The sequence below is a fragment of the Balaenoptera borealis genome (genome assembly GCF_965194805.1).
Source record: "Balaenoptera borealis genome assembly, chromosome: 7".
NCBI lineage: Eukaryota > Metazoa > Chordata > Mammalia > Artiodactyla > Balaenopteridae > Balaenoptera > Balaenoptera borealis.
This window is the reverse complement of record NC_138864.1, coordinates 14,100,876-14,113,280: the sequence shown is the minus strand read 5'-3', so window position 1 is coordinate 14,113,280 and position 12,405 is coordinate 14,100,876. Positions and strand designations below refer to the sequence as shown.

The window sequence follows — 12,405 nt, the reverse complement described above, 5'->3', positions numbered from 1 at the left end:
CACATTTAAAAACAAATCCAAGCTTCCTTTGATGTCACACCCTCCTCCACCTACCACTTTGATTCACAGCTCCCCTTTAAAGAAACATTCCTACGAAGAGTTATCTGTGCTTACTTTCTCTGCTTTCTCTTCTCCCATTCTCTCCAGCCTTTCCTCCCCTTTCCCTCCACAGAAACAGCTCTCATCAGGGTTGCCAAACCCAGTGGGCAACTCTTGGACCTCCTATTATTTGATCTCAGAGGCACTTGACACAGTTGGTTTCTGCCTCTTTCCTGAACACTTTCCACATCCCTTGGTTCCCATCCTAACTCATCCCCTGTGCCTGCCCAGTTGCCTTTGTTGTCAACTTCCAGATCCCTGGATGTTGCACTGTTTAGGGCTCAGCCCTTGGTCCACCGCTCCAACTGCTCGCACTTCCTTGGTGATCTCATCCAACTTCATGGATTCATGTAGCTCCATCCTCATGACCCCACATTAACATCTGCAGCCTGGCCCTGTTCCTGGAAATCCTGACTGATTGGTAAAACTGCCCACTCAACAGCTCCACCTGGATATTTAGTAAGCATCACAAACTTAATAGGTCTAAAAGAGAACTCTCAAGTTTCTCTTCCAAACCTTCTCTTCTGGTGTTTCCCATCTCATTAAATGGCACCACCATCTAGACAATTGCTCTGGCCCAAGACCATGGACTGTCTTTGATGCCTCTCTTCTTCTCACATCTCCCATCCAATCCATCAGCAAATCCTCTTGGCTGTGTCATGAAGATACATCCCGAATCTGAGCTCATCACCTCCACCCCCACTACCCCAGTGTAATCTGCTATCACCTCCCACCTGGATTACTTCAGGAGCCTCTGAACTCCTGCAGTGTCTGGGAGTGTCTGTTCCCACTCATGCCAGCCTCACCTCTCTCCCTGCAGCATCCAGAGTGATCATTCCCAACATCAATCAGTTCATCCCATCAGCCCTACAGGAGACCTCCAGTGGATCCCCATCACACTCAGAATACAATCCACACTCCTTCCCATGCCTGCCAAGCCCTGCACGACCTGTCTCCTGGGGAATGTCTCCAAACTCATGTTCTCCCATCTTCTCTTTCTCTCTCCGGTGTCCGGCCCCTTTGCCCTCTTTATTGTTATTCAAGCAAACCATATATGATCCCACCTCTGGCATTGCTGTTGCCCCAGCTTGCAAGGCTCCTTCTCCTGGAAGCTCACTCCTTTTCTTAATTCAGATCAGACATCATCCCCTCAGAAAGGATAACACAATCTGGTACATTTGGGAGGAATTATTCTCCCCTCCCATCCTTTTCCCAAGAGAGACCTAGAGCCCACGTTCTAGGCGGGAGTCTAAAATGATGTTTGGTGGAGTCGCAAGGCACACTTAGAAATTAAGGGAGTGATAAAAACTGCTCAGATACGTGCAGAGTGGAGCACAAAGCCTGGAGGTTGTGACCTTCACTGCCTTCGAGGGCCCAGGACAGGCAGACGGTGCCCATGTGTCAGAAAGGAGACCATGACCACCTATTAGGATATCCTGCTCCTGAAGAGGGTGGTTTTGCCCCAGCCCCACCCGGGGACATTTGGCAATGTCTGGAGACAGTTTTGGTGATCGCAACTTTGGGGGAATGGGTGGTACTGGCGTCTGGTGGGCAGAGGCCAGGGGGGGTGTGAAACACCCTGCAGGGCACAGGACAGCAAATGTCAACTGTGCTACAGTTGAGGAACCGGCTCTGTTCTTCGGAGGACCGCAAAGACCTCTTAAAGGACCTTAACCCCTGCAAGTCCTGGTCCATTGCCAGGGAAGCGGTGATGGCGGAAGAGCCGGAAATGAGCAGGGATGGAAAACATGACTGCTGCAGGGAAAACCTTCTAGAACTCAGCTGTCAGTCTGCAGGAGGTAGGCCGTGCACAGGAGGGTGCCGTCCCAGAGTCATAGCTTGGGAGACAGGCCATTGTGACAGTGGTCTGGGGGTATTCAGGCCCAGGGGCAGTTTTAGCAGCCCTCTGGCTTCATTCAGTGACCAGGAAAATGCTTTTGAGCCTCTAGCATTTGCCAGTGCAGTGCTGGTTCTGAAGGTGTTTGTGCTGCGGAAGATACCGTGCTGTTTGGAAGAAGCCATCAAGGTCTGCAGACTGTGTGCCGGGTTTTGAGCAGACCTCAGTGTCCTGCCAGCTGTTCTTGTATCTGCCTCAGTCCCCCATCCCCTCACCGAAGGCAGCAGAGCCAAGCACATTGTCACCAAGCGTCCAGCTCTTTACAGCTCCCTAACACACCGTCTGATGCCCTTTCCAGGCAGGAAGGCCCGGAGATGGGGCCAGCTTTGGGTTCCTCAAGGCTGAAGCCGGTACAGGGAGTACCTCTGGTGCTTAGCGGTGGTGCATGAAAAGATGCAGAAGCCAAGAATCATACAGAGAGAGATTGATGGCTTACAGGTCAAGAAGAGCCTGAAAGGTCACCGGAACGAAAAGACACCATGAGACAATTATCAGGGGCACAAGTTTTATGCCAGGGGATCAAACTACCAGAAAGACCACAGCAGAACCTTTCAGACTTGAAATGTTGCCTGGGCACTGCAATGAGGGTGTTATCCCATTTTTATATCACTTTCATATAAAGGAATTAACTAGAAGCCTTTTTAAAGGGTTTTGTTGCACTATCCAAAATGTCTTTCCAGGGTAATGAGGTCTTTTTTTTTTTTAATGTTATTGAAGTATAGTTGATTTACAATGCTGTGTAATTAGGTCTTTTATTTTCTTCACTTGGCAAACTATCCTGCTTCCCCTTCCATAAATCTAACCTGTGAACAAGAAATCCCTCTCCCAAACTTCCTGGCTAAATTTTTTGCCATTACGCAAACTGCTTTTGTTTAAAGAATCAGTTGAAAAGTACACCGTGAAATCATTACATCCTACCTCCTGCTAAAACACGTTCCTACACAAAGTTTCATTAGAGAGATGGAAGAGGGAGAGAGAAAGGGAGAGAGAGACCTGCTAGTTCAGTTTCTGGGTGTGAAACATTCATCACATCCGCCCATACATTGACTCCGTGACCTCAAGTCTTCTCTGCAGTTTGGTCTTTCTGTCCATCTTTCGGGACAGAGACCTACTCTAGATTTTGGAAATGTGAACAATTAATCTCATCGAACAAGCTTCAAATGATGTTTCAGGAATTTTCAGTAGGTTTGTACAGTTTATCCACTGGAATCAAACCAGATGATAACTTTCGATTTAATTCAATTCAGCAAATCTGGATTGTGCCCTTGCCCGTAGCCATGCACTGCGATACAGGAGTGCTGTCTGTAAGCAAAGCAGAAGTTTGCAGTTCTGCAACAGCAGGAAAGTGCAGACTAGTCCACTGGTCAGGTCCACATTCTCATCCTTTGATCACGCCTGGATGTGTAGCCCTAGGATCCTCAGCCTGGAAAAGGGATCAGGCATGCCAGTCTCTGGATAAACCCCCAGGTAGACTGACCTCCACTAGTCCCTGGGCAAAGCCTTTCAGCATCTTGGCAGTTGCCCTATAGAGTAGGTACCATTATGATCCCATTGTGCAGATGAGTAAACTGAAGTCCAGGGATGGTAAGCAGCTTGCCCAAAGTCACACAGATCAGAAGAGTTAAACCGAAGCAGCCTGACGTCAGAGCTTGCAACGTGGTCCTCTCCACTATACTGCTTTTCTTGGATTATTAGCAAACAACCCAAAGAGTAATGAATCAATAAACAGTAACCCTCTCAAGGGGAGAGTGAAGTCTTTGCTGGGCCTTTTAAACCAGGTGGGAAGATGAGCTGGAAATATGTGAAACTCTGTTGCCTTTGAACGCTCACTGCAATGTGCAAAACCCAGATGGAAGTGAGATAAACCCTTGCCAGTAACATCGGTTGCTTTCAGATTTCCTGCCGTAATCTCCCTCAGCATCATTAGGAAAGCTCAGAGTGGCTGCAGTTGCTTTTATCAGAGGCAACTCAAGTTAATCTCCCAGATGTCTGCTGACGTGTTGATGAGGATGCTTGAAAAGTGACATCTGCCCATTTCAGAGGTTCTCCCATGGTCCCAGAGTTGACTGGCTGTATGCTGTCCCCCTCCAATACCTGTGAGCAGATGCGTAAAGATGAAAACCACTTAGGTTTCCATCAGAGTGGGAAGGGCCAAACCAAGCATAGAAGATTCAGAAAATGAAATACTTTGGAGTCTACTAAAATTAGATGATGAAAACCTATGCTTGAAGATATGTGAGGGTCTCTGGGCTGTGCTGTGGTGTGAAAACAGGAGGTTTCAGAGGAGCAGGAGTGGCAAGGCGACCCCATTCACATAGGCATGTGTGTGCTCATCGCTGATGTTCGGGGGAAAGACCCACCAGGGTCAAGAACGTTGCCTCGGGAGATGGGGTTGATGCACTTTTATTTGATGTTGTCTATGTTGCTTACATTTTTCTTTACACTAAAAAATACCCAATTCTGTTATTTTTCTTTGGTAAGAGGGTCAGGGTTGGTGATACCAAAAAACAAAAACTTGCAACATATTGAAAACCAAGGATTTGAGAAGAATTTAGTCCAAGGGATGTTTCTATAAACCACAGGGTGGGGACTTCCTGGTGGTCCAGTGGTTAAGACTTCACCTTCCAAGGCAGGGGATGTGGGTTTGATCCCTGGTCAGGGAGCTAGGATCCCACATGCCTCGCTCGCAGCCAAAAACCGAAACATAAAATGGAAACAATATTGTAACAAATTCAATAAAGACTTTAAAAATGGTCCACATCAAAAAAACCAAATCTTTAAAAAAAAAAACACACAACGCAAGGTGGGTGGGGCTAGGCTGAGAAATCTGTGAGCTGTCCACATTCCTCCCCTGAAGGAAGACAGACCAGGCCTTCTCACGAGACCCGTATTTGACTGACTCTCAATAAAGAGGATTTTTTCTTTCCTATTAAATATGGGGTTCTTTGTATTTTGATATACGAACATCTTTTTGTGATGTCTTAGGTCCAAATGGGTTTCTGTGGAATCATCTCTTATCAGTAAATAAATAGAAAAAAAATGGCTTATGTGTTTTTTAAAAGTCAGTAACACATCTTAAGGTGATGTCCAATCAAAATCTCCTGGGGAGTTTTCATATTACACCCAAGAGGGAGCCAGAGGGAAACTCTGTCTTTCCCCCAACTTAAGGATTACTGGTGGAGGAAGGCCTCGTTCCTGACCCCTCAGGGTGTCACATTCTTCAGGTGGTTGGGATGGAGGAAAGGTTGAGACCCAACCTCTAGTACCAGGGAGAGGGTCCCAGGTGGGACCCGGCCTGGTGTAGCTGGCACGTGGATTTAGACATGACTGGGACATGCGGTCGGGGGACATACCTTATCTCCTCGTGTCCTCCACATTGTGTGCACATTTATCTGCTGATTTACCTGGTAGCCGAGGCCTCTCCAGTGAAGAGAAGTTGCATGGTGCCCATCATTGGGATCAGATCCTGTGGGCATGTCCCACGTGCTTGCGAAGGACACGGTGGGGCAACAGAAGGCACATTGCAAGCAGGGAATCTGGGGTCCTCAGAAACAATACAGCCCAAGAGAAGCAGAAGAATGGCCCAACAAGTGACCAGCAGCACTGAGGTTCAGATGTGAATGCGTGGGGATAGATGTCCCCTAAGCCCACCCTGGCTTTGCTAGCCAAGGGATGAAAGGGCCGTGGAGTGAACTTCCAAAGCAGGCCCATGAAACCCTCGGGGCCCCAGCAACTCTGCTGTGAGCCCCCTCTAACCAGAGCAGGTCAACACAGAGCAGCTGTTTCCCTACCAGCCAAATAGAAGTGGGCACAGGCCACTGAGAAGGGCACATCTTGGGCAGCAGCCTGGGGGCAGTGGCACCAGAACCTGCAACACGGTAACCATCCCTGGGGATGTGCTGAGATCAGTATGGCTTCAGGAATGGCAGCCCAGAAAAAAGGAGGAACAGCGCCACACCCAGGAGCAGGGCTGGCCTGCAGCATCCGATGAGACCCCTCGAGGGTCCCCTGAATAGAAGGGGTACCTAAGGTCCTGCACGTTCACACGGAGGGGGCGGAGGCGGGCTCGCAAACTGGAGACCCTGGGGCCTGGATAGTAAAGTAACAAATGCCCACTGTGGGCAGGGGAGGAGAAGGCCGCTCCTTCTGTAGACACTCACTTTCATTGATCCTTAGGACTCTTTATTTGTGCCAGATAACTTAGGTCAAAACATAAACTGTTTTTGTTTTGTTTTGCTTAAATTATCTGGATAGTTTCTCCAGTGATCAATCCAGAGGCTAAAGAAAAGGACTTTCTTTCCATCTCCTAATTCCTACACATTTCCAACCAATGCTGACAACAAGCACAGTCAATTTCCTAGCAAGCAGTTGTTGAAGCTGGGTGAGATAAATAAAGGAGGTGTACAAGCCCTGGAAGATGTTTTCTCGTGAGATTGTCAGGGCAATTCCTCAACTAGGAAAGGCTTTCCATTCCCATCTCTGCCTTTTAAGTTGTTGTTTGGATTTGAATTGTACAGTCCCTGTATTATGCTCTGTACTAACACATCCCAGATCATAGCTCATCTCTCTGGAATAGATTTTACTGTACGTACTGGACTGGCTATGAGCCATCCTGTCTGTGTTTATATAAAGCCAAACCACATTATCATGGATTGCTTGCCCAGCTATGAAAAAATATCAAGGGCCTACCAGTTGCCCACATCAGCCTGTGAAACCAATATAATTTTGTCTTTAGAAATTCCATCTTATGCCTGACCCCGTTCAAAGCAAATAAACAATTCTCAGTGGGTGGTCTGCGTTGCAGTCCCATGTGCTGAAAACAACCCCATCTGCCACCCTCCATCTGATCCCAGCCCCTGGTGGAGAGGCAAGCCACGGTGATCCTAGCTTCAAAGTGCTGAGCAAGACACCAGCCTCCGAGATCTCCTCCCCAGACCCTGCTTTCCTGACCGCTCAGGATTGGGGCAGGGTGGACATCCAACATGAGTTGGGACAATCACGGAATCATGCTGGAAATTTGGACCTAGGTCAGTGAAAGTCAAGTTGGTCTCTCTAGGGGCTTGAACACCAGGCTGAAAAACATGAGCAGCGTTGGCAGTGAGAGAGAAGAAAGGAGCAGACATGCACAGAGAGGAGCTAAGGGGAGACACTGGATGAGGGAGGGTGAAGTCACCCCAGTACCTGACGCTCAACTGCATTCCTGACCCTGCATTTCTTGAGACACTGCCAGGACCTTACAATGAATTCCCCCTTTGGCTTAAACTAGTTGAAGGTTACTTGACTCAAAATATTCCTAATTAGCACAAGGAGGTATTGGAAGCCAACATAAAATAGTAATAGTTATGACTTGAAGAGTGCATTTTCCCAGAAGAAGAAATGAAGAATAGGTGGTTAAGTCCTGGCACGAGGTCACACACCAGACAGCCTGGCCCCTGGACCAGAGGACTAACGTCACTACTGTCCAGCTTCTCAAAATGAACACAAAGGAAAAGGCTTGGTCTGGCTTCTGGCAGATATGGGTCAGTTTCCCCACTGTCCCGCTTGCCCGGGGCTAATTCTTGACCCTAGATTTCTTGTGAAATGAAGATAGCCGTAGTCATCAAATAGAGTTGTAGCAAGGATCAGCAAGATAACATAATATGTGTTGGCCCAATAGGCATTCCATAAACGTTATTTCTAATCTGTTTCCCATGTTTCACTTGTAATGAGTTACAGTGACTACAAGTGATGGAACATTGTGAAGGGTGGTGGTAACCAGCATCCTGTATTTTTATTGTCAGATATGACGCTGATACGAATGTTCTTCATTATGTAAGGAAGTATTCTTCTATTCCTGGTTTACTACAAAGATTTCTTCAGAAATTGGCAGTGGATATTTTTTTTTCTTGGTCCCCTTTTACCCCATTTTTAAAAAATTTTTATTTTATATTGGAGTACAGTTGACTTACAATGTTGTGTTAGTTTCAGATATACAGCAAAGTGATTCAGATATATATATATATATATAAACACACACACATATATATATAAAATCTTTTTCAAATTCTTTTCCTATATAGGTTATCACAGGGTATTGAGTAGAGTTCTCTGGGCTATACTGTAGGACCTTGTTGATTATCTATTTTATATATACTAGTGTGTATATGTTAATCCCAACCTCCTAATTTATCCCTCCCCACCACCTTTCCCCTTTGGTAACCATAAGTTTGTTTTCTAAGTCTGTGAGTCTATTTATGTTTCGTAAATAAGTTCATTTGTATCATTTCTTTAGATTTCACATACAAGTGATATCATAGACGGGGAATATTTTCAAGTAACTTTTCAGCTTCTAACCAAAAAAAAAAGAAAAGCCATATGATTTTTGTCTCTTGACATCGTTATTAATTGTAATAATAGAATGCCTAATAGTAAATTGTCCTTAGTTTCCTAAAATCAAACATCCTTAATCATCTGGCATTATTCAGGGAATGGACTGGTACTTTCTTTTGTGTTTTATTTATGACGTTTTTAATGTATAAGTGAGATGTCTTTAGTTTCCTTTCTTTTACTCTTTTCCAGATTCCATTTTGTGGTTATGGTAGCTCATAATGATGAAGTAAGAAGTTTTCTACCCTTTTCTGGTTTCTGGAGCTATTTAAATAGTAGGGGTGTTTTCTGTCCATATATGGAGTGTCGCAGCATCAATTTTGAATATAGTCCTTTTTCCTCAAAGTTTTCTAGTTTATACTGTGGTCATTTGTCTGTTTAAGTTCTTCTTCTTGAACAGATTTGAATAATGTGTATTTTGCTGGAGAATTTACAATTTATTGAGATAGTCCCTTTTTTAACATTGAGCTGAAAATAGTATTCTCATGTAATATTTTTATCTATTCCATTTCTGCAGACACTACTGCCTGCTGAGATTACCATTTCTCTTTACTAGGCCTTTCAGGGCCACCTCTAAGTGAGGGAGGTTCTTGGCAGGCACCTCCGTGTTGACGTTTGCTCTCTTGCCACTGTGGGTGGTCTCGCCATCTCCACCACGTGGCCACAGCCCCACATTATGTTAGGAACATCAGTTGTGATGCCTCAGAGTCCTTTAGAGTGGGTAAGCCTGCATGGAGTATGCAGGATTGTGGCCGCCATGTTGGGGACCTGTTGGTTATTGGGGTATCAGGAAAGACCCCTGGGGAATGCAGCACCGATGGTGTACCCCGGCCTCAAGGACTGTAAGATGTTCAGCTGTTCCATGAGCCTCCCCATCCACGGTGCCCCTTTAGCACCTTTACTAACGTTCTACTCGCCTCTGGTCTCCCCGGAGTCAATAATATTTACATGTTATTTCACGCAAAAAGAATCGACTCCTTCCAAAATGGCAATTTGAAGTGCTGCTTATGATTACACTTATTACAGGATCTGATCATCTATTCATTTAAACCATTTTTATAGCAGTTACAGAGTACAAAGTCTTTTGAGTCTAAAAAGAGCCTCATGAAAGGTCATAGCTTAGTTGGAAATTCCAACTGGGAGGATCTGAGAAGAGTCACAGCTAAGTCTATGCTTAGGTGAAAATCTAGATAGATAGGAAGAGAAAGGAGAGACCCCAATCATGGAGGTAGGTACCAGGGATGGGCAGAACACAGGGTGAGGGAACCAGTGTGCTAGACCAGGCAGACGGGAAACTGGTTTAGGAGCAGGGCAACAATGGGACCAAGCTCTCGGGAGCCGTAGCACGCAGCTAGGCAGATCACCAGCAAAACTGCCAGGAAGCAGTTTGCCCCAACAAGGTCTTAAATCAGTGAAGGCCCTTACATCTGGAGGTGACCAGGTCTATGTGATCAGTTCCTCCCAGCAGAGACCTTGTTCTTCATGTGTGACGATGTAGGCTCCACTTACCGCTTACCACAGTGGGATTCTACTTACTTCTCCCCATTGACCATGAGCACAACCGCCATATGTGGTTCATACTCAAGACCCCACTTCCCAGCGTAGGGTCAGGCACACATTAGACCTTCAGGTGGCATGGTCCAGAAAACTTTCCATATCCTTAGATTCAGATCCTCAGGTTCATTGCTGACTGTTTGCACTATTTACAATAGCCAGGACATGGAAGCAACCTAAGTGTCCATTGACAGATGAATAGATAAAGAAGATGTGGCACATATATATACAATGGAATATTACTCAGCCATAAAAAGAAATGAAACTGAGTTATTTGTAGTGAGGTGGATGGACCTAGAGTCTGTCATACAGAGTGAAGTCAGAAAGAGAAAAACAAAAACAGTATGCTAACACATATATATGGAATCTAAAAAAAAAAAAGGTTCTGAAGAACCCAGGGGCAGGACAGGAATAAAGACGCAGATGTAGAGAATGGACTTGAGGACATGGGGAGGGAGATGGGTAAGATGAGACGAAGTGAGAGAGTAGCATTGACATATATACACTACCAAATGTAAAATAGATAGCTAGTGGGAAGCAGCCGCATAGCACAGGGAGATCAGCTCGGTGCTTTGTGACCACCTAGAGGGGTGGGACAGGGAGGGTGGGAGGGAGATGCAGAGGGAGGGGATATGGGGATATATGTATACGTATAGCTGATTCACTTTGTTATACAGCAGCAACTAACACAACAATGTAAAGCAATTATACTCCAATAAAGATGTTAAAAAAAAAATGTGTTCAAAGAAAAATAAATAAATAAATAATTTTTTTAAAATGCTGACTGTTTGTCTAGGGTCCCAGAATTCCCCTCCACCAGCTCTTTTCATCACTTAGGTCCTTATACTCTCAGGTCTGAGAAAAGGATTCCAGCAAAATGATTCTATTTGGGTACTTGGGGGAGAGGAGGGTTCCTTAGTACATACCAAGTTCATAGCCATTGTTTATGGTAAAGAATAAGAAGAATGGGTGCCTCCATTGTGTCATCAATTGGCAGATTTTTCAAGAGGCTTAAGATGAGTACTATGAAGAAACACATCAGATAACACTACAAATGAAAATATTTAACAGTGTAATTTCCCACCTGCCCTTCAGTTGCTCTGCCTTGTCTGTGTTCCAGGTTCAGGTTTAGTGGTCGAATCCTAGGCCTGGCTCTGATCCATCAGTACCTTCTGGACGCTTTCTTCACAAGGCCCTTCTATAAGGCACTCCTGAGACTGTAAGTGTCCACCCGGCCCTGCCTGTGGGACCAGAGGCGCTGGCCTCTCTGGCACCTCTGACCCTTTTGTCCCTGTTTTTCCCTAATCATTCCTGTTAGGTGTATGGTGATTTACTTTTTTGAGTGCTTAGATATCACATAAACCTTTTAGTCCAATAAAAATGCATTTGGAGATTTTATGTAAGCATAAGAGAACATCATATAACAGATATAAATCAGTTTGTATAAATATAGTAACATTACAAGCATTGCATGAAACTACCAAGTAGAATTGATCTGTCCTTGTATGTAAGTCATTATGCTGTGCACCTTAAACTTACACAGTGCCGTATGTCAATTATATCTCAATAAAACTGGAAGAAGAAAAAGGAAATAAAAAAGAATTGATCTGTCTATAATTTGGTTGTTTTCAAATGATACTCTTCTCTAACAGCCATGGAGAGTCCCTGAGTCAATAATTGTTTTGTGTTTATTATTGTAAACATTTTAAAATTTCCCTTTCCAATAAAAAACTACTGAATGAACTAAAAAGGTTCATCAGTATATTCAAAAGTATCCAATTGTTAGAATACGTCTGTGTCACTTTAGCCAGGAGTGACATAACCACATTTTGGCATGAGGTCTGGGCAGCTGTTTATTGAAACAATCCGTTTACCTTTCTCCCTTTGAATACACCCAGGCCCTGTGATTTGAGTGACCTGGAATATCTGGATGAGGAATTCCACCAGAGCTTGCAATGGATGAAGGACAACAACATCACAGACATCCTCGACCTCACATTCACAGTTAATGAAGAAGTTTTTGGCCAGGTTTGTGAGATGTGGGTCTTGGAAAAGACATTTTGGTTTTTACTGTGGAAAATTCACGTACCATGAAATTTACCATCTTAACCATGTTGAAGGGTACAGTCCATTCAGTGTGGTTGAGTAGATTCACAATGTTGTGCAACCATCTCCAGAACTTCTTCATCTTGAAAAACTGAAGCTCTGCCCATTAGACAATAGCTCCCCATTTCTCCCCTCCCCAGTCCCTGGCAACCATTCTGCTTTTTCTTTCTCTGAATTTAGCTACTCTGAGTACCTCATATAAGTGGAATCATACAGTGTTTGTCTTTTCACGACCAGTTTATTTCACTTGGCGTAATATCTTCAAGGTTCATCCATGTTATAGCATGTGACAGGATTGCCTCCTTTTTTTAGGGCTGAATAATATTCCATAGTATGTAAATACCATATTTTGTTTAGCCATTCATATGTTGATGGACGCTTAG

The 12,405-nt window shown here is 44.7% G+C and overlaps 1 protein-coding gene across 2 annotated transcripts in view; it reads left to right on the top strand.

The window, feature by feature from the left end:
• Positions 1 to 12,405, top strand: part of HECW1 (HECT, C2 and WW domain containing E3 ubiquitin protein ligase 1) — a 467,976-nt gene that overhangs the window by 436,711 nt on the left and 18,860 nt on the right. For both annotated transcript variants that reach the window (XM_082399702.1, XM_082399703.1), the window contains exons 23-24: positions 11,037 to 11,135; positions 11,815 to 11,944. In XM_082399702.1, the coding sequence (XP_082255828.1) occupies positions 11,037 to 11,135; positions 11,815 to 11,944 (229 nt within the window). The remainder of the gene's footprint in view (positions 1 to 11,036; positions 11,136 to 11,814; positions 11,945 to 12,405) is intronic.